Source organism: Agelaius phoeniceus, chromosome 26 (assembly GCF_051311805.1).
Source record: "Agelaius phoeniceus isolate bAgePho1 chromosome 26, bAgePho1.hap1, whole genome shotgun sequence".
Classification (NCBI taxonomy): Eukaryota; Metazoa; Chordata; class Aves; order Passeriformes; family Icteridae; genus Agelaius; species Agelaius phoeniceus.
Window position 1 is genome coordinate 1,155,451 of NC_135290.1, and position 18,007 is coordinate 1,173,457.

The 18,007-nt window shown below is 66.0% G+C and overlaps 1 protein-coding gene across 1 annotated transcript; it reads right to left on the reverse strand.

The window, feature by feature from the left end:
* Positions 1 to 310: 310 nt before the first annotated feature.
* Positions 311 to 17,494, reverse strand: COL1A1 (collagen type I alpha 1 chain). The gene is made up of 51 exons (XM_077190879.1): positions 17,304 to 17,494; positions 15,439 to 15,633; positions 15,290 to 15,324; positions 15,153 to 15,188; positions 14,273 to 14,365; positions 14,124 to 14,192; positions 13,372 to 13,416; positions 13,080 to 13,133; positions 12,852 to 12,905; positions 12,682 to 12,735; positions 12,522 to 12,575; positions 12,359 to 12,412; positions 12,219 to 12,263; positions 11,915 to 11,968; positions 11,764 to 11,808; positions 11,554 to 11,607; positions 11,187 to 11,285; positions 11,055 to 11,099; positions 10,876 to 10,974; positions 10,614 to 10,667; positions 10,415 to 10,522; positions 10,028 to 10,081; positions 9,742 to 9,840; positions 9,509 to 9,562; positions 9,304 to 9,402; positions 9,147 to 9,200; positions 8,559 to 8,612; positions 8,402 to 8,455; positions 8,242 to 8,295; positions 7,962 to 8,006; positions 7,773 to 7,871; positions 7,550 to 7,657; positions 6,702 to 6,809; positions 6,550 to 6,603; positions 6,382 to 6,435; positions 6,170 to 6,277; positions 6,018 to 6,071; positions 5,612 to 5,665; positions 4,909 to 5,070; positions 4,691 to 4,798; positions 4,488 to 4,595; positions 4,320 to 4,373; positions 4,098 to 4,205; positions 3,440 to 3,493; positions 3,228 to 3,335; positions 3,066 to 3,119; positions 2,560 to 2,667; positions 2,188 to 2,470; positions 985 to 1,175; positions 662 to 904; positions 311 to 591 (listed from the first exon to the last, which is right to left on the reverse strand). The coding sequence occupies exons 1-51, from the start codon at positions 17,383 to 17,385 to the stop codon at positions 445 to 447; spliced, it is 4,362 nt and encodes a 1,453-aa protein (XP_077046994.1). The 5' UTR covers positions 17,386 to 17,494; the 3' UTR covers positions 311 to 444.
* Between the last annotated feature and the right edge of the window lie 513 nt (positions 17,495 to 18,007).

The window sequence follows — 18,007 nt, forward strand, 5'->3', positions numbered from 1 at the left end:
GGGGCTGGCGGGGAGGGGGCCTGGGGGTCCCGGGGGGCTCGGGGACCCTTTGGGGATCTGAGCTTTGCCATCTCCGGGGCTGAGGAATGAGGGGGGGCAAGCAAGCGAACCCACTTCCTGGTGATTTTGTTTGAAAAAGTCATTTATTTGGTTTTTTTTAATATTTTTTGAGGGGGGTTGAATGCTTTTTTTTTTTTTTTTTTCCTTTTTTTTCGGGAGGGTTTTTGAGGTTTTTCTCTTACAGCAACGCAACCGGAGTTGTTTTAGAGACGCTGGATAGAAACCGACACAAATTCAAAGTCCATGTGAAATTTTCTCCTTTTTTTTTTTTTTTTTTTTTTTTTTTTTTGGCAGGTTTTTTTTTTTTTGGTGTTTTGTTTGTTTTATTATTATTTTTATCATTATTATTATTACTCTCTCCTGTCACGCGTGGGGCGTCCGGGGTTACAAGAAGCACACGGGGCCGATGTCGATGCCGAATTCCTGGTCCGGAGCGCCGACGTCCATAGGAGCCAAATCGATGATGGGCAGGCGCGAGGTCTTCGTCGTCTTGTACTCGATGACTGTCTTGCCCCAGGCGCCCGTGTGACTCTGCGGGGACACCACGGTCACTCCCCGTCCCCAGCGCGTCCCCGGTGTCGCCGCTGTCCCCGTCACTCACCGTGCAGCCGTCCTCGGTGACGCCGTAGGTGAAGCGGCTGTTGCCCTCGGCGCGGATCTCGATCTCGTTGGCGCCCTGCAGCAGCAGGGCCTTCTTCAGGTTGCCGCTGGCCTGGTCCATGTAGGCCACGCTGTTCTTGCAGTGGTAGGTGACGTTCTGGGAGGCCTCGGTGGCCATGAGGCGCAGGAAGGTCAGCTGGATGGCCACGTCAGCCGGGTCGGAGCCCTCGCCGCCGTACTCAAACTGCACCGGGGGACATCGGTCACCACCAAAGCGCTGCGGGACCCCCGGCCCCTCCACCCTCCGCTGGCCCCCGCGCCCACCTGGAAGCCGTCGCTCATGGCCTCGCCGAACCAGACGTGTTTCTTCTCCTTGGGGTTCTTGCTGAGGTACCAGTTCTTGCGGGCGATGGACGCCTGGGTCGGGTACACGCACGTCTCGCCCGTCTCCATGTTGCAGAAGACCTTGATGGCGTCCAGGTTGCAGCCTTGGTTGGGGTCGATCCAGTACTCGCCTGAGGGGACAGGGATGGGTCAGGAGAGGGGCAGGGAGGGTGGTGGGGAGGGACAGACAGGGGGTGGGACAGAGGGACAGCCAAGGGGACAGGAGAGAGGAACAGTCAGGAGGGATGAAGGTGAGGAACAGCTCCAGGGGTTGGCAAATGGAGCTGAAGAGCAGCCAGAGGGATGGAATGGGTGAGGAACAACCAGGGGGATGGAACAGGTGAGGAAGAACCAGAGGGATGGAAGAGGTGAGGAACAACCAGGAGGGATGGAACAGGTGAGGAACAGCCAGAGGGATGGAATAGATGAGGAACAGCCAGGAGGGATGGAACAGGTGAGGAACAACCAGGAGGGATGGAATGGGTGAGGAACAACCAGAGGGATGGAACAGGTGAGGAACAGCCAGAGGGATGGAATAGATGAGGAACAGCCAGGAGGGATGGAACAGGTGAGGAAGAACCAGAGGGATGGAAGAGGTGAGGAACAACCAGAGGGATGGAACAGATGAGGAACAACCAGGGGGATGGAATGGGTGAGGAACAACCAGAGGGATGAAACAGGTGAGGAACAACCAGGGGGATGGAATGGGTGAGGAGAATCCAGGAGAGAACAGGTGAGGAAGAGCCGGGAGGGATGAAGGAGGAGGGTGAAGGACAGCCCCAGGGGATGGAGAATGGAGCAGAGGATGGAGGGATGGGTGAGGGACAGGGACTGGGAGATGCTGAGGATGAAGGGAGGAAGGAGGAAGGTGAGCAGCAGCCGTGGGGGATGAGAAGGGAGGTGAGGAAGGCAAAGGAGGGAGCAGGGGGCGGAGCGTGGAGCGGGAAAAGAGGAAGAAGAAGGGGAGAAACAGGAGAGGGACAGGAGGAGGATGGAGGGGAGGGCAGACGGGAGAGACAGGACAGATGAAGGGTGCTGCAGATGCACCAGGAGGTGGAAGAAGGACAGAGCTGAGCAGCAGCAGAGGGGACAGAGACGGGGTGACAGCCCCGAGGGGCCGGCGGGGACCGGGGGGACACCGACCGCTCTTCCAGTCGCCGTGGCACATCTTGAGGTCGCGGCAGGTGCGGGCGGGGTTCTTGCGGGTGCCCTCGGGGCTGCGGATGTTCTCGATCTGCTGGCTCAGGCTCTTGAGGGTGGTGTCCACCTCCAGGTCGCGGTCGCGCATCACGTTGGCATCATCGGCCCGGTAGTAGCGGCCGCCGTCGTGCGCCTTCTCCTGGGGCGGCTGGGGCAGGAAGCTGAAGTCGAAGCCGCCGCTGGGAGGGCCGGGAGGACCGGGGGGCCCGGGGGGGCCGGGGGGACCCTGCGGGAGGAGAGGAGGAGGATGGTGACGGGGAAGCGGGCGCTGAAGGCCGGCGGCTCCGGGAGCACGGAGGAGGGGTCGGGACGTACGACGGGACCGACGTCGCCGGTGCGGCCGCGGGGGCCGGGGGGACCGATGGGGCCGGGCAGCCCGTTCAGACCGTCCTTGCCAGCAGCACCGGCGGAGCCAGGGGGACCCTGCAGGACGGGAGAAAAGCGTGAGCGCGGCCGTGCAACCGCGGCAGAGCCTCCAGCCCCGACCCCAGACCCTGCAGGGATCCCGCTGGCCGTGGGGACCCAGCAGAGCCTCCAGCTCCAACCCCAGACCCTGCAGGGATCCCTCTGGCCGTGGGGACCCAGCAGAGCCTCCAGCTCCAACCCCAAACCCTGCAGGGATCCCTCTGGCTGTGGGGACCCAGCAGAGCCTCCAGCCCCAACTCCAGACCCTGCAGGGATCCCGCTGGCCATGGGGACTCAGCAGAACCTCAGCCTCCAGCCCCAAGCCCTGTAGGGATCCCTCTGGCCGTGGGGACCCCCCCGCCCTCCCCACGGTGCCACAGCCGTGTCTGGATGTCACAGCTCATGCCAGGACTCACTCGGGGACCGGCGGGACCAGAAGCACCAGAAGGACCTTGTTCACCAGGAGAGCCCTGTGACAGTGGAGGAGGAGGAAGAAGAGGCGACATCAGAGGTGACATCAGCAGCCCGTGCTGCCCCCAGGACGTGTGGCAGAGCCACCGTCACCCCGCGGGACTTACGGGAGGACCAGGTGGGCCCTGGAGACCGGAGAAGCCTCTGTGACCCTTCATGCCTCTGTCACCCTGTTCACCAGTTTCACCTTTGTCACCACGGGGACCTTGGGGACCCTGCAGGAGGAGGAGGAGGAGGAGGAGGAAGATGAGTTGAGTGCGGTCCTGGGCACTGTGGGCACACAGAGGCACCAAGGAGGACAGAGCAGAGCATCACTTACAGCAGGACCACGAGCACCAGCAGGACCAGGGGGGCCAGCGGGACCTTGGGGACCCTGGGACAGGAGAGAAGGGGACAGGTTAGAACATCCTGCACCTCCTGCAGCCAGCCTGGGGCAGAACCATCCTGAGACGCTCAGGGACCCTCGAGGGGGTGGTGGCACCTCTGAGATCACCCATTGCAAGGTGATGGCACCTCTAAGATCACCCATTGCAGGGTGGTGGCAGCTCTGAGATCGCCCTTTGCAGGGTGGTGGCACCTTTGAAATCACCCATTGCAGGGTGGTGGCACCTCTGAATTCGCCCTTTGCAGGGTGGTGGCACCTCTAAGATCACCCATTGCAAGGTGATGGCACCTCTGAGATCACCCATGGCAGGGTAGTGGCACCTCTGAGATTGCCCTTTGCAGGGTGGTGGCACCTCTAGATCGCCCTTTGCAGGGTGATGGCACCTCTGAAATCACCCATTGCAGGGTGGTGGCACCTCTGAGATTGCCCTTTGCAGGGTGGTGGCACCTCTGAAATCACCCATTGCAGGGTGGTGGCACCTCTGCCTGCCTGGGAAGCTCCTTCCAGCAGCAGGAGCTGAGCCCGGGGCCAGGCCCCAGAGCTGGGTCCTGCCTGGGGGCTGTGAGGGGGCTCCGGGCCGAGCATCACTTACGGTCTCACCGCGATCTCCGTTCTTGCCAGCAGGGCCGACGGGGCCGGGGGCACCGGGGGCACCGGGAGCACCAGGGGGGCCAGCAGGGCCGGTCTCACCACGATCACCCTGCGAGGCGGAGGAGGAAGAGGAGGAAGAGGAGGAAGAAGAGGAAGAGGAGAGGTCAGTGCGGGCCAGCACAACCCCATCACCCCTCCCATCCCCTCCTCAGAGCCGACTCACCTTGGGACCAGCAGCACCGTCACGGCCGGGGGCACCTTCAGCACCGGGAGCGCCCTACGGGGAGCAGAGACCCTCGTTAGGGGTGGGGGGCTCACGGGGGGTGGTCTCAGAGCCCCCCATCGGCACAGGGGCCGTGCCCCCAGCCCCACGGTGGCCACGGGCGCTCACCTCACGTCCGGCTTCTCCGGGGGGTCCGGCCAGGCCGGGGGGGCCCATGGGGCCGGGGGGGCCGCGCTCACCGGGGGAGCCAGAGGGGCCTTGTTTGCCGGGTTCACCCTGCGGGGGGACAGAACGAGGGTCGGACACTGTCACACAGCCCCTCCCGGGGGGGTGACAGAGCCTGCGGGTCCCCAGAGCTCCCCGGTACTCACGGAGGGGCCGGGCAGCCCAGGGAAGCCTCGCTCGCCTCTCTGGCCGGGCAGACCGACCACACCGCGCTGGCCGGCGATACCTTGGGGTCCGGGCGTGCCGGGAGCGCCCTGCGGGGACAAACGGAGCCTCAGCGGGGACAGCCCCGCTGTCACCTCCCCACGGAGGGGACAGCGAGAGGCGGTGACCAGCACAGCGGTTCGGGCAGGGGGTGACTCACGATGGGACCGTCAGCACCGGGGGCTCCTTTCTCGCCGGGGGGACCGGGGGGACCGGCGGGTCCCGGCTCTCCGGGGCGGCCGGCGGGGCCGGTCTCACCGCGGGGTCCTTTGCCGCCTTCCTTGCCGGCGGGGCCGGGAGGGCCGGGCAGGCCGATGTTACCCTGCACGGGGGGAAGGCGGTGCCGTCAGGCCGGGACCCCCCCGCTGCCAGCTGAAGGGCGGCCAGGGGTGTCCCGGTGCCAAGTGGGACAGGGAGGCCACGTGCAGCGCCTGGACGGTGCCCAGCACCTCCTGTCCATGTCCCCAATGCCTCCTGTCCATGTCCCCAGCACCTCCTGTGCAGTGTCCCCAGTGCCTCCTGTCCATGTCCCCAGCACCTCCTGTGCAGTGTCCCCAGTGCCTCCTGTGCAGTGTCCCCAGCATCTCCTGTGCAGTGTCCCCAGTGCCTCCTGTGCAGTGTCCCCAGTGCCTCCTGTGCAGTGTCCCCAGCATCTCCTGTCCAGTGTCCCCAATTCCTCCCATCCTGTGTCCCCAGTGCCTCCTGTGCAGTGTCCCCAGCATCTCCTGTCCAGTGTCCCCAATTCCTCCCATCCTGTGTCCCCAATGCCTCCTTTCCAGTGTCCCCAGCGCCTCCTGTCCATGTCCCCAGCACCTCCCCTGTCCCCAGCTCCAGCCCCCCATGTCCCCCCCAGGAGTACTCACAGAGGGGCCGGGGGGTCCAACTCTTCCAGCAGCACCAGGGAAACCAGTAGCACCCTGGAAGGGAGGAGAGCTGCAGTCAGTGGGGCTGGATCCGGAGCTCCAGGGGAGTTCCCTGGCTGGGAGTCACCACGGGGAACCCCATGGGACCCCTGGTGGTCAGGAGGAAAGAGCCCACCTGGGGGCTGATTTGGGGGTGTAAAGGCAACCCCCCCTTTTCCCTCTGCTCTGTCCCCTGCTGGGATGAGGCCACCCCACTCCATCCCCGTGGTTTTGGGGGTGCAGGGCCGGGGGTGCCCCACGGTGTGGGGGGAGCAGAGGCAGAGTTAAAGCCCCTCGGGGTTGTTCCCACCCGGGGGCGCCCCCAGACTCCCCCAAGCGCCCCCCTCCCCACAAGACCGGTACTTACAGGGGGTCCAGCGCTGCCGCGAGCACCTTTGGGACCGGGAGCACCAACAGCACCCTGGGAGGGAGGAAGAGGAGGAAGAGGAGGAGGAGAGGGGTGAGCTGAGCCGTGGGGCTGCAGCCCGGGCACGGGGGGGGCTGAGGGGGGGCACTTACAGCAGGTCCGGGAGCACCAGTGGGGCCAGCAGGGCCGGGGGGACCGGCGTCACCCTTGGCTCCAGCATCCCCAGTTTCACCTTTAGCACCAGGCTGGCCGTCAGCGCCCTGAGGGGGGGACACGGGGCCGGGGTGAGCCCGGGGGGCTCAGAGCCACCCTGGGGGGCAGGAGCGGACCCCCGGGCTGAGGGGGGGCCGCCTGTCACACTTACGGGGGGGCCAGCAAATCCAGCAGGACCGGGAGGGCCGGGCTCGCCGCGGTCACCCTGGAGGAGACGGGAGGGAACAACGGTGTGAGACGGGCAGGGGACAGGGCCACCAAGGCCACCGAGGAGTGGCCACCCGTGGCGGGGCCATCACCGAGCGTGGGGGACACTTACGGGAGCACCACGGGCACCAGTGGGACCAGCAGGGCCGGGGGGACCGGCTTCACCCTGGAGAAGGGCAGGAAAACAGAGGAAAGGGATCAGGGCTGTGGAGAGGAGGTGGCGGTGAGTGCCTGGACACGTCTGTCCCTGCGGGATGTCCCCACCTTGTCACCAGGAGCACCAGCAGGGCCGGGGGGGCCGATGGGACCGGTCAGGCCTCGGAGACCGTCCTTGCCAGGAGCGCCATCAGCACCTTTGGGACCGGGGTCACCCTGAGGGAGGGACACAAAACAGGGGTTATGGGGACAGGTCCTTGGGGGAGTCACCCCTCTCTGCACTGAGACATCCCCAGTTCTTCATCCTCCCTGGAATGGGCTGGGACCATCCTCATCCTCCTCCTCACAAGAGCTGAGCTCTCAGCGAGGGATTGTCCCCAAGGGATGGGGACAGCAGTGGCACAGAGCATCCCCTGCCCCAAGGGATGGGGACAGAGGTGGCACAGAGCATCCCCTGCCCCAAGGGATGGGGATGGAGGTGGCACAGAGCATCCCCTGCCCCAAGGGATGGGGACAGAGGTGGCACAGAGCATCCCCTGCCCCAAGGGATGTGGACGGAGGTGGCACAGAGCATCCCCTGCCCCAAGAGATGGGGACAGAGGTGGCACAGAGCATCCCCTGCCCCAAGGGATGGGGACAGAGGTGGCACAGAGCATCCCCTGCCCCAAGGGATGGGGACAGAGGTGGCACAGAGCATCCCCTGCCCCAAGGGATGTGGACGGAGGTGGCACAGAGCATCCCCTGCCCCAAGGGATGGGGATGGAGGTGGCACAGAGCATCCCCTGCCCCAAGGGATGGGGACGGAGGTGGCACAGGCTCAGGGCACAGGCTCAGGGCACAGGCTCAGGGCACACCCAGCCCCAAGAGGAAGATGAGGGGGCACAGGGGTGGTGAGGAGCAGGTCACCAAGGGGGACAGCAGGGTTCTGGGGACACGAGGGCTTTGGGGACACGTACTCTGTCACCCTTGGCGCCTGGCAGGCCGGCAGCACCGCGCTCTCCGGGCATTCCCTGCAGACCGGGGGGGCCCTGGTTCCCGGGGGCTCCGGGGGCACCAGCATCGCCCTGCAGAGAGGCAGAGTGGGGTTAGTGAGACCCCGGCCCAGCAAACCCATCCCAGCCACCCCCCAGCTGTGCCCCACGAGCCGGGCACAGCCCCCCATGCCCAGCTGGCACCTACCTTAGCACCATCGTTACCGGGAGCGCCGTTAGCACCGCGAGGGCCTTGGGGACCGGGGGGACCTTGGACACCGCGCTCTCCAGGGAATCCTCTCTCACCCTGGGGAGGTGGCACAGGCGAGGCCCATCAGGGGCTGTGGGGCATTTTGGGGTGCCCAGGGTTGGGGGCAGATGAGGGGGTTCAGCTTACCCTGGCACCGGCAGGACCGGGAGCTCCAGCATCTCCGGGGACACCCTGAGCAGGAGGGACAGGGTGATGAGTCAGAGGGGAACAGGTGGCACCAGGGACAGGCAGAGGGGACCCCGGGGTGCCTCAGGAGTCCCTCATTCCCTGGGCAGCGCTGGGGTTCCCACTGTTCCCATGGAGCACCTGGGGGTGCCCTGGGGGGACCCCAGCAGCAGCAGCCCCGGTGTGACTGGGACAGGGGCGACAGGGAGGGGACAGGAGGGTCCCCAGTGCCCACACTCACCTGCTCACCGGGCTTGCCAGCCTCGCCAGGGGGGCCAGCGGGGCCGGGCAGACCCTGGGGAGGAAGAAGAGGAGCCGTGAGCCACCACGGAGGGGACAAGGGCGGTGTCACCCGTGCTCTGGGTGCTCTGTCCCCCTGCCGGGGAGGGGACAGCCCTCACCTGGAAGCCGGGAGCACCAGCGGGACCTTGTTCACCTCTTTCTCCAGCGGGACCCTGGGGGACACAGGACAGCCATGGAGGGGGGCAGGTGGCTCCCGAGGCCCGGCTCCGGTGGCCGGGAGTGGCCGGGGGTGGCCGCGGGCCGGGGGATACTCACGGTGGGGCCGGGGGGACCTTGGGCACCGGTTTCACCGTCTTTGCCAGCGGGGCCCTGGGGAGGAGGGAGAGGAGGGTGCTCAGAGAGAGCCGTGCCCGCCCCTGGGATGGGCGTGGGCCTGGACACGGCCGCGGGATCCTTCGAAGGCCGGGAGACACCGCGGCCACGTCACCTCTGTCCCCGCTCCAGCAGCGCCGGGAGCCACCGGGACGAGATCCCAAACACCTCATCCCGCTGCGGCCTCGGCCCGGGAGCCTTCCCCGGCCGCCGAGGGCCCTCACCCTGCATTCTCACCCCATTCACAGCCCACAACCCCATTCACAGCCCACAACCCCATTCACAGCCCACAACCCCATTCACAGCCATGCGCTGGTCCGAGCCAGGCCAGCCCTCCCTGTCACCCCACCCTGGGGTGATGCTCCCTGTCACCCTCCCTGTCACCCTCCCTGTCACCCTCCCTGCCACCCCACACCACCATGACCCTCTGTGTCACCCTCCCTGCCACCCCACACCACCGTGACCCTCTCTGTCACCTCCCCCCCTCCCTTGTCACCCCCCCCGGGCTGTCGCACCCCACCCCACACTCACCACGGCGCCGGGGGGACCGGGAGCTCCTCTCTCGCCGGGTTTGCCGGGTTCGCCCTAAAACCAGAGCGCGATGAGCCCGTGGTGACAGCAGGGACAGGGGACAGGTCCCGGGCGTGTCCCCAGAGAGCAGGGTGGCCTCGGGGAGGGTGGCACTCACCGCAGCACCTTTGGGACCGGGGAATCCCATCACGCCGGCCTGGCCTCGGGCTCCGGGGGGGCCGGGGGGGCCGGGCCGCCCGTCTTGACCAGCGGGACCCTGTGTCGGGGGGAGCCAGCGCCGCCTTAGCCGGGCCCGCGGCGAGCCAGGGGAGGAGGGCACAGCAGAGGGGACAGCAGCGGGGACAGCAGTGGGGACAACTTACAGGAGGGCCGGTCTTGCCGTCGGGACCGGGGCTGCCGGGGCTTCCAGTCAGACCCTGCGGGGCAGCGGGAGGGGGGTCAGGAGCTCAGCACTGCCAGGGGATGCTCCGGAGAACGGGAGCGTCCTGGAGAGCGGCTCCTCCTCCGGCACAGAGAGCAGGAGAGCCCTGCGGCCGTGCTGGTGCAGCTCCGTGTCACCGTGTCACCGTGTCACCGTGTCACCGCGCCACCTCACCTTGGCACCGGGGAGTCCGGGTTCCCCGGGGCGTCCAGCTTCACCAGGAGATCCTTTGGGGCCAACGGGGCCGGGGGAGCCGCGCTCGCCGGGGGGACCCTGGCAAGGGGGGACAGGGGTGACCCTGGGAAGGGACAGCACCCGGGGACCGGCACAGCGCCGTGTCCCCGCGGGTGGCAGCCGCTCGGAGCCGCCGTGGCCGCTGTGCGGGCACAGGTGACAGCGGCCAGAGTCCCCAGGGCCTTGCTGACGCCACTTTGTCCCACAGACGGACGCGGACACCCACCTTGGGACCGGCGATGCCATCGGCGCCAGGGAAACCGCGGCTGCCAGGAGCACCCTGAGGGGGACACGGCAGGGTCAGTGTGGGGACACGGGGGGACCTCGGGGGGCCAGGGGAGGCGGGACATGGCCACCAGTGGGAGCGGCCTGAAGGGGCCGGGGGTGTCACCACGGGGTCCCCAAACACGCGCGAGGTTCACGCTGGACATGGGGGGATGGGACGAGGGCAGGGGTGGGGACAGGAAAACGGCGGGGATGGGAACAGGGACAGGGACATGGCGGGGGTGGGGACAGGGATAGGGACATGACGAGGATGGGGACAGGGACATGGCAGAGATGGGGACAGGGACAGGGAGATGGCGGGGGTGGGGACAGGGACATCGCTACTCACACGTTCGCCAGCAGGGCCGGGCAGCCCAGCGGGGCCGGGCTCACCACGGGCTCCTCTCTTGCCTTCTTCTCCAGCGGGGCCGGGGGGACCTTGGACACCAGCGGGACCCTGGGGAAGGACGCGGAGGGATGAGGACCCCCGGGAGGAGCCGGGGCCAGCAGGGGCAGCGCCCCCAGGGACACATCGCGGGGTCACTCACGGGTTCGCCTTTGGCACCGGTGTCACCCTTGTTGCCTGGAGCACCGGGCTCACCCTGCAGGGGAGAGAAGAGAGGAAAGCTTTAACGGCGGATTGAGGAGCACAGGGACTCCCGGAAGGGATAAGGGCACAGCATCTGCCACCCCCTGCGCCACCGCGGCCTTGCAGGGACCACGGGAGGCAGCTCCAGGTGCGGCTGCAGCCGAGGAAAGGATCCCGGCCAAGGGCAGGGAGAGCCCCTGGAGGAGCCCGGGGATACTCACGGTGTTACCCTTGGGGCCGGGGGCGCCGCTGGGACCCTGGGGGCCGGAGGGACCGCGAGCACCGGGGAAGCCGGGAGCGCCAGCGATGCCAGGAGCGCCCTGCAAGAGGCACAGGAGGCCGTGAGGGAGCGGCACGGCCGTTCCTGCCCTGCCCCGGGGGGGACGCGAGGGACACTCACGGTGGCGCCCTTGGCTCCGGGTTGGCCGTCAGCACCGGGGTTGCCCTGCGGAGAGAAGGAGGAAGAGGAGGGTCACGGCGGGGCTGGCGGGACGCGAGGCCGAAGGACGGGGAGCCCGCGGGCGTCACTTACAGCAGGACCGGCGGCGCCAGCAGGGCCGGGGGGACCGGGCTCACCGCGAGCACCTTGGGGACCTTCGCTGCCACGAGCTCCTTGGGGACCGGTCTCACCCTGGGGAGGAAGAGGAGGAGGAAGAAGAGCAGTGAGCGCTAGGGCTGCCCTGAGCCCGGCAGGGCTGGTTCCACTCGCGGCTCCTTCTCGCGGTGGCGCAGCCAGGACAGGTGCCCAGGACACGCTGGGGATGTCCCCACGGGTGCCACTGTCCCAGGCAGTGCCAGCCTGGGCGCTCCGGGACCCCTGCCCTGCCCAGCGCTCCCCCAGCGCCCCCTCCCGGTGCCCCCCAGCCCCTCCCAGCCCCGCGGAGCCGGGCAGGCCCTACCTTAGCACCGACGGCACCGGGGAAGCCGGGGGGACCAGCGGGACCAGTTGGACCCTAAACGGGAGAGAGGGCTCGGGTCAGAGGGGGGACCCCGGCCCGGGGGGATCCCCAGGCAGCAGAGCCCCCCTGGCTCCCGGCCGGGGGTCCCCATGGGGGCAGCAGGGTGGGATCCCCCTCCCCAGGAGGGGCCGTGGGGTCGGGGGTACTCACGGGGGGACCGGCAGCACCGGGAGCGCCGTCATTGCCACGAGCGCCCTGCGGGAGAGGGGACAGCGTCAGTGACAGCCGCGGGTGGCACAGGTGACCTCCAGAGCCCCATGCCCGGGCAGGCACCTCAGCCCTGCCCATCCCAAATACTCACAGCGGGGCCAGATGGGCCGGGACGGCCTCTCTCGCCGGGAAGACCACGAGGACCCTGGGGAGGGGACAAGGACACGTTCAGGACATGTTTGTGTCACCTGCATGGACGCTTCCCCCCTTTCCTGAGCCTCCTCCCCTCCCTGTGCCCCCAGTGCTGCCCACGGTGACGTTCCCAAGGGGTTCAACCCCTCCCTCCCCATTCCCTGTGGATCCCTGAGGGGGAGCTGGGTCCCCACCAGGTGTCACCCCCCATCCTTGTCCCCTCTTGCCCAGAACCCCTCTCACCCCCTGGGTGCAGCACTCACCATCTGCCCAGGAGCTCCATTCTCTCCAGGGCTGCCGGGCTCTCCCTAGGGAGGAAGGACACGGTGAGGGACCTGCTCTGCAGGGAGAGGGGACAGGGTGACATTGCCAGGACAGCGGTGACACTGCCACCACTCCTCACCTTGGGGCCAGCAGGTCCAGGCTCACCCTTGGCACCATCCAGACCACTGAAACCCTGGGGGGCAGCAGAGAGAAGGGGTGGGGGGTCAGGAGGGGACCCTGGCTGAGCTCAGGGGTCCCTGGTCCCCTGAGTGTCACCAGCACGAGGACAGGGGGACACTCACTCTGTGTCCCTTCATGCCTGGCAGGCCAGCGGTTCCGGGCAGACCTCGAGCACCCTGGGGGAGACAGGAGGTGGTGATGGAGGTGCTGGGGGGGCTGTCCCACACCAGAGTGCCCTGTCCCCGAGGGGGGGACAGCCAGGGGTGTCCCTGTGTGTCTCACCTGGGGGCCGGGGGGACCCCGCTCTCCGGGGCGGCCAGGCTTGCCAGCTTCACCCTGAGGACAAGGACACGGCCTTGGTGGCACGTCCCCAAGCCAGGCAGCTCCTGCTCACCTGGGAGGGGATGGCAGGGCCACCAAAGTGGGGGGGACCCCAAGGACAGGCCACTTACGTCATCTCCATTCTTGCCAGGGGGGCCAGCGGGACCTCGGGGGCCCATGGGACCCTAGGAGAGAGGGAGGACAGGCATGAGGTGACAGCTGCCCCCTGTCACCCTGCCACCCACCCCAGGCAGTGCCAGGCCCCACTGCCACGGATCCCAGAGCAGGGACAGTGTCCCCACAGCCAGGGCTGGCAGTGTCCCCATCCCCGGGGGACATGGGCAGGTGACAGCACTCACAGAAGCACCAGGCTCTCCAGGTTCACCAGGGGGACCTTGGAAACCTTGAGGACCCTGTGGAGAAAAAATAAAGGGTAAAAAAAATGGGTCAGAAAGTGAGAAGTTCGGGCCTGGATCCCCCAGTGGCAGTGGTGGTGTCCCCCCGCATGGTGGCACCAGGACTTTGTCCCCATGCGCCTCTGTGGCTGTCAGGAAGGGTGTGACACCCTCTGACCTGTCCCCCCACCACCCAGAGGGGCCCTGGGGGCTGTTTGTCCCCAAACCCAAATGGACAGGAAGAGGTGACACTCACGGGAGCACCGGGAGGGCCGGGGAGACCACGGGGACCAGCTGGGCCCTGGGGAGAAGAGAAAGTGTCAGCAGTGGGTGCCTTGTCACCCTGGCCCTGTCCCCACCACCACCCTCCCCCTGCTGTCCTCACCTCCTCCCCATCACTGTCCCAAACCACCCCCTCCCTGTCCCCATTGCCACCCCATCCCACTCCACTCCTTGTCCCCAACACCGACCTTGGCCTGTCACCATTGCCACCCCATCCCTGCCCCTATTGCCATGTCCCTATTGTCCCTATTTTATTGTCCCCATTTTATTGTCCCTATTGCCCGTCCCCACTGTCCCTATTGCCTGTCCCTATTGTATTGTCCCTATTCCTGTCCCAACTGCCACCCCAACACCGTGTCCCCATCTCTGTTCCCACCTGCACCCATTCCATGTTCTCATTGCCACCCCATCCCTGTCCCCATCACAACCTGTCCCTGACTGTGTCCCTGTACAGTCCCCACACATTCCCTGTCTCTGCTGTCACCCCATCCCTCTCCCTGATGTCACCCCATCCCTGGCCCCATCCCTGTCTCTGCTGTCACCCCATCCCTGTCTCTGCTGTCACCCCATCCCTGGCCCCATCCCTGTCCCCATCCCTGCCATGTCCTGCTGCTCAGTGACATCACCAGCACAGGGACCACTCCTGTCCTGTCCCCTCGCCCAGCTCCCCCTGGTGTCCCCTGGTGTCCCCTGTGTCCCCTGTGTCCCCTGTGTCCCCGGGCTCACCATGGGCCCGGGCACGGCCATGCCTCCGGCCTTCTCGTCGTAGCCGTAGGACATCTGGGGAGCGAAGTTCTGCAGGGAGGGAGAGCAGGGGGTGAGCGGGGCAGGGACCCCCGGGGGGGCTGCGCCACCAGGGACCCCCCCACACTCACCCCACCGAGGCCTGGGGGGCCGGGGGGGCCGGGGGGGCCGGGCAGTCCGGGCTGGCCGGGGATTCCATCTCTGCCAGGGGGGCCGGGCAGTCCCTGCCGAGAGAAGAGAGGGTGAGACCGAGGGGATTGGGGTGAGACAGAGGGGATTGGGGTGAGACCCAGGGGATTGGGGTGAGACCCAGGGGGAGATTGGGGTGAGAATGAGGGGATTGGGGTGAGACCAAGGGGGAGATTGGGGTGAGAATGAGGGGATTAGGGTGAGAATGAGGGGATTGGGGTAAGACTGAGGGGATTGGGTGAGACCGGGGGGATTGGGGTGGGACCCAGGGGGGATTGGGGTGAGACTGAGGGGATTGGGGTGAGACCGAGGGGATTGGGGTGAGAATGAGGCGATTGGGGTGAGACCCAGGGGGGGATTGGGGTGAGACCCAGGGGGCGATTGGGGTGAGACCCAGGGGGATTGGGGTAAAACCCAGAAAGATTGAGGTGATCCCAGTGTGACTGGGGTGAGCCCAGCAGGATTGGGCTGAGCCCAGCAGGATTGGGGTGAGCCCCTGTGGGATGGGAGTGAGCCCTAGTGGGGGATTGGGGTGAGCTCCATGGGATTGGGGTGAGCTCCATGGGATTGGGGTGAGCCTTGCAGGATTGAGGTGAGTCCCAGAGGGATTGGGGTGAGCCCCATGGGATGGGGGTGACCCTCTGTGGGATTGGGGTGATCCCCAGCAGAATGAGGGTGAGCCCCAGCAGTATTGGGGTGAGCCCCAGCAGGATTGGGGTGAGTCCCAGCAGAATGGGGGTGACCCCCAGCAGTATTGGGGTGACCCCCAGCAGGATTGGGATCCCTGCAGAGCAGGGGTTTCCGAGAGGGGGGCACACCCACCCTGTCTCCTTTGGGGCCGGGGTCTCCTTTAGGACCCTGTGGAGCAGAGACAGAACAGGTTAGAAAAGGGGGGGCTCCAAATACCAGAGTAGGAATTGTGGTGAAATTTGGGGGGGCGCATTTTGGGGGGCCCTTACCTCTACTCCAGCACTTTCTGGGTAGGCAGGGGAGGCTGTGGGGGGAAAAAGGGGGTTCAGAGCAGCTCAGCATCACCCACCCCACACCCAGACACCCGCTGGGGGGGGGGGGGGGGCGTGACCCCTCTATGGGAGAGATGTCGCGATACCGTCGGTGTCGGGACAGATGGGGCAGCACTCTCCGAAGGGGATCTCGGCGTTGGGGCAGTCGGAGGTGTCCTCGCAGATCACCTCGTCGCACAGGATGTTGCCGCTGTCGCAGACGCAGATCTGGCACGGTTCTGGTTTCCACACGTCCTTGTCGTTGTACGTGAGCCCATCCTGGATGCAGCTCCCGGTTTGGACTGGGACGGGACGGGGCGGCAGCGTCAGGAGGGGCGGCCCGGAGCTCCCCCCGGCTCCCCTCACCCCCTCCCCGCTTCTCCCTTCATCTGGTTCTCATCAGCGCGGCGCGGTGACACAGGAAAAGCTCCACAATAAACTCTTCCCACATCGGCTGGAATTTAAACAAAAAATCCCCGCAGCCGCTCGCTGCTCGGGCCGGCTGGGCCAAGGCAAACACACCCCGAGGCAGGGGGGGGGTCCCCGGCAGCCGCGGGTTTGGGGGGGACGGGACGGGACGGGACGGGCGGGCCCCCGAGTTTGGGCTGAAATTGGATCCAGGCGGGATGGGGCTGGATCGGGCCAGATGGGATCGGGAACGGGAGGCCACGGAGCGGAGGCGGGCGGGGGCTGCGGGGCGAGGGAGGGGAGGGGAGGGAAGGGAAGGGCGAGCGGCCAGGCCCGGGGGTGGCCCCACGGTGGGGAAGGGTCTTGGAGTGGGGAGGGGCTGCGCCAACTCATGGAACTCCCCCCTCCCCCGATTAAAAAAAAAAAAAAAAAAAACCAAAGAATAAAAAAGGGGAAAATATGTTTAAAAAGGCAAAGAAAAAAAAAAGGGGAAAATATGTTAAAAAAGGCAAAGAAAAAAAAAAGGGGAAATATGTTTAAAAAAGGCAAAGAAAAAAAAAGGGGGAAATATGTTAAATATGTTTTAAAAAGGCAAAGGAAAAAAAAAAGGGGGGAAAAAAAAAGAAAAAGTATGTTAAAAAAAGGCAAATGGAAAACGCAAAATTCTTCTGGGGAAAAAAAAAAAGAAGAATGGGAATGGGAAAGGGAAAATGCAGAATGGGAAAGGCAGGACGGGGAATGGGAAATGGAGAAGGGGAAATGCGGGATGGGCATTGTGACTGCAAAATGCATAATAATAATAATAATAATAATGGTAATAATAAATCATCATCATAACAATAATTAAAAATGGATTTAAGAAAACCACCAAAAAATACCAAAAAAGGACAAAAACGGGCAAAAAGCGCTGGGCGCCGGGCCCGGGGTCCCCCCGTGTCCCCCTGGCGCAGGTGGCAGCGGGGCACGGGGGCCGTGGCGTGGCACGGGGGGGTGACCCCGGCCGTGCCCCCGGCCCGCGCCGCTGGCAGCCCCCGCTCCCCCGGCTGCCGAAACATTTTGCTTATGAATCATCCGAGGCTTTTCTAATTCTTTCCTGATGGCTTTCGCAGATCCCGGGGCTGGGCCCCCCCCTCTCCCTCCTCTTCTCCCCCCTCTTCTCTCTCCCGCGCTCTTTCCCCCCTTTCCTTTCCCTTCCCGGCCTCCTCCTCCTCCTCCTCCTCCTCCTCCCCTTCGTCCCGGCTCCCTCCTTCCCCGCCGGCTCCTCTCCTCTCCACCCTTCCTTCCCTCCCCGCTCTTGGCAGGGCGCCCCGACTCCTCACCCCCAGAGCCCCCTAAACCCCTTTTCCCCCAACCCCAAATCCCTCCCAGTCCTCTCCTCTCATTTTTTCCGCGATTTTCCCCTCATTTCCCTACTTCGCCCCTAATTCCCCTCTCCGCTCCGCACGCCCACCCCGAGCCGCTCCTCGCCCAGCCCAGGGCAGCCGGGCCGGGCGTCGCCGGAGCCGGTGCCAGCCCAGAGCCGCGTCCCGAGGGGTGAGGGCATCACCCAGCGCCCGCTACTCACTGTCTTCCTCTCCTTGCCCGCGGGCGAGTAGGACAGTCGCTGCTATCAACAGCAGTGACCGAGAATCCACAAAGCTGAACATGTCTAAATATTAGACATGTAGACTCTTTGGGGTCTCTTGTTTGTTCTTAGCTTGGGGTCATACGGGGCCGATGCAACCCTGGAGCTCCAAATCCAGACCCCAGCAGAAAGTTCCTACTGCCCTTTGCCCACTTCTGCGCCGGCCCTTTTATACGGTGTGCAGCCGCGGGGAGGTGGGACCCGGAGCGAGCAGCGGATTTTGGACGGCCCCCTCGGCCAATCAGAGGCACCCAGCGAGTCGGGGGGCACCCCCTGACCCCCCCCACCCCGGGCCGTGTGGCCGTGCACACGCAAACACGGGCGGGCACACGCAAACACGGGCGGGCACACGCACACACGGCCGGGCACGGCGCGGCGGGGCCGGGGTTGGGGTTAGGGGGGGTTTGGGGTGCGGGATTTTGCGGGGCGTTGTGATTTTGGGGGGGTTCTGCACGCTCAGAGGTGTCTGAGGGGCTGGCGGGGTGGGGACAGGCGATGTGGCACGTGGCGCTTCGGGGACCCCGGTGCCACGCGATGCTGGGAGTGTCACCGGGGCCCTGCCACCCCCACAGCTGGGGCACCCCAAAACACACCCAGGGCTTCCACCAGGGACACCCCAACAGCCACCCCCACAACTGGGGCAC

What these genes read in the sequence shown, in the direction of transcription:
- COL1A1 (XM_077190879.1), bottom strand. Translation starts at nt 17,385, where the DNA reads ATGTTCAGCTTTGTGGATTCTCGGTCACTGCTGTTGATAGCAGCGACT. An exon ending in ATGGAGCTCCTGGGCAGATG is followed by an intron (nt 11,969 to 12,218) that starts GTGAGTGCTGCA and finishes TCCCCTCCCCAG; the next exon opens with GGTCCTCGTGGTCTTCCCGG. An exon ending in CCGGAGCCAAGGGCGCCACC is followed by an intron (nt 10,975 to 11,054) that starts GTGAGTGTCCCT and finishes TGCCTCTTGCAG; the next exon opens with GGCGCTCCTGGCATCGCTGG.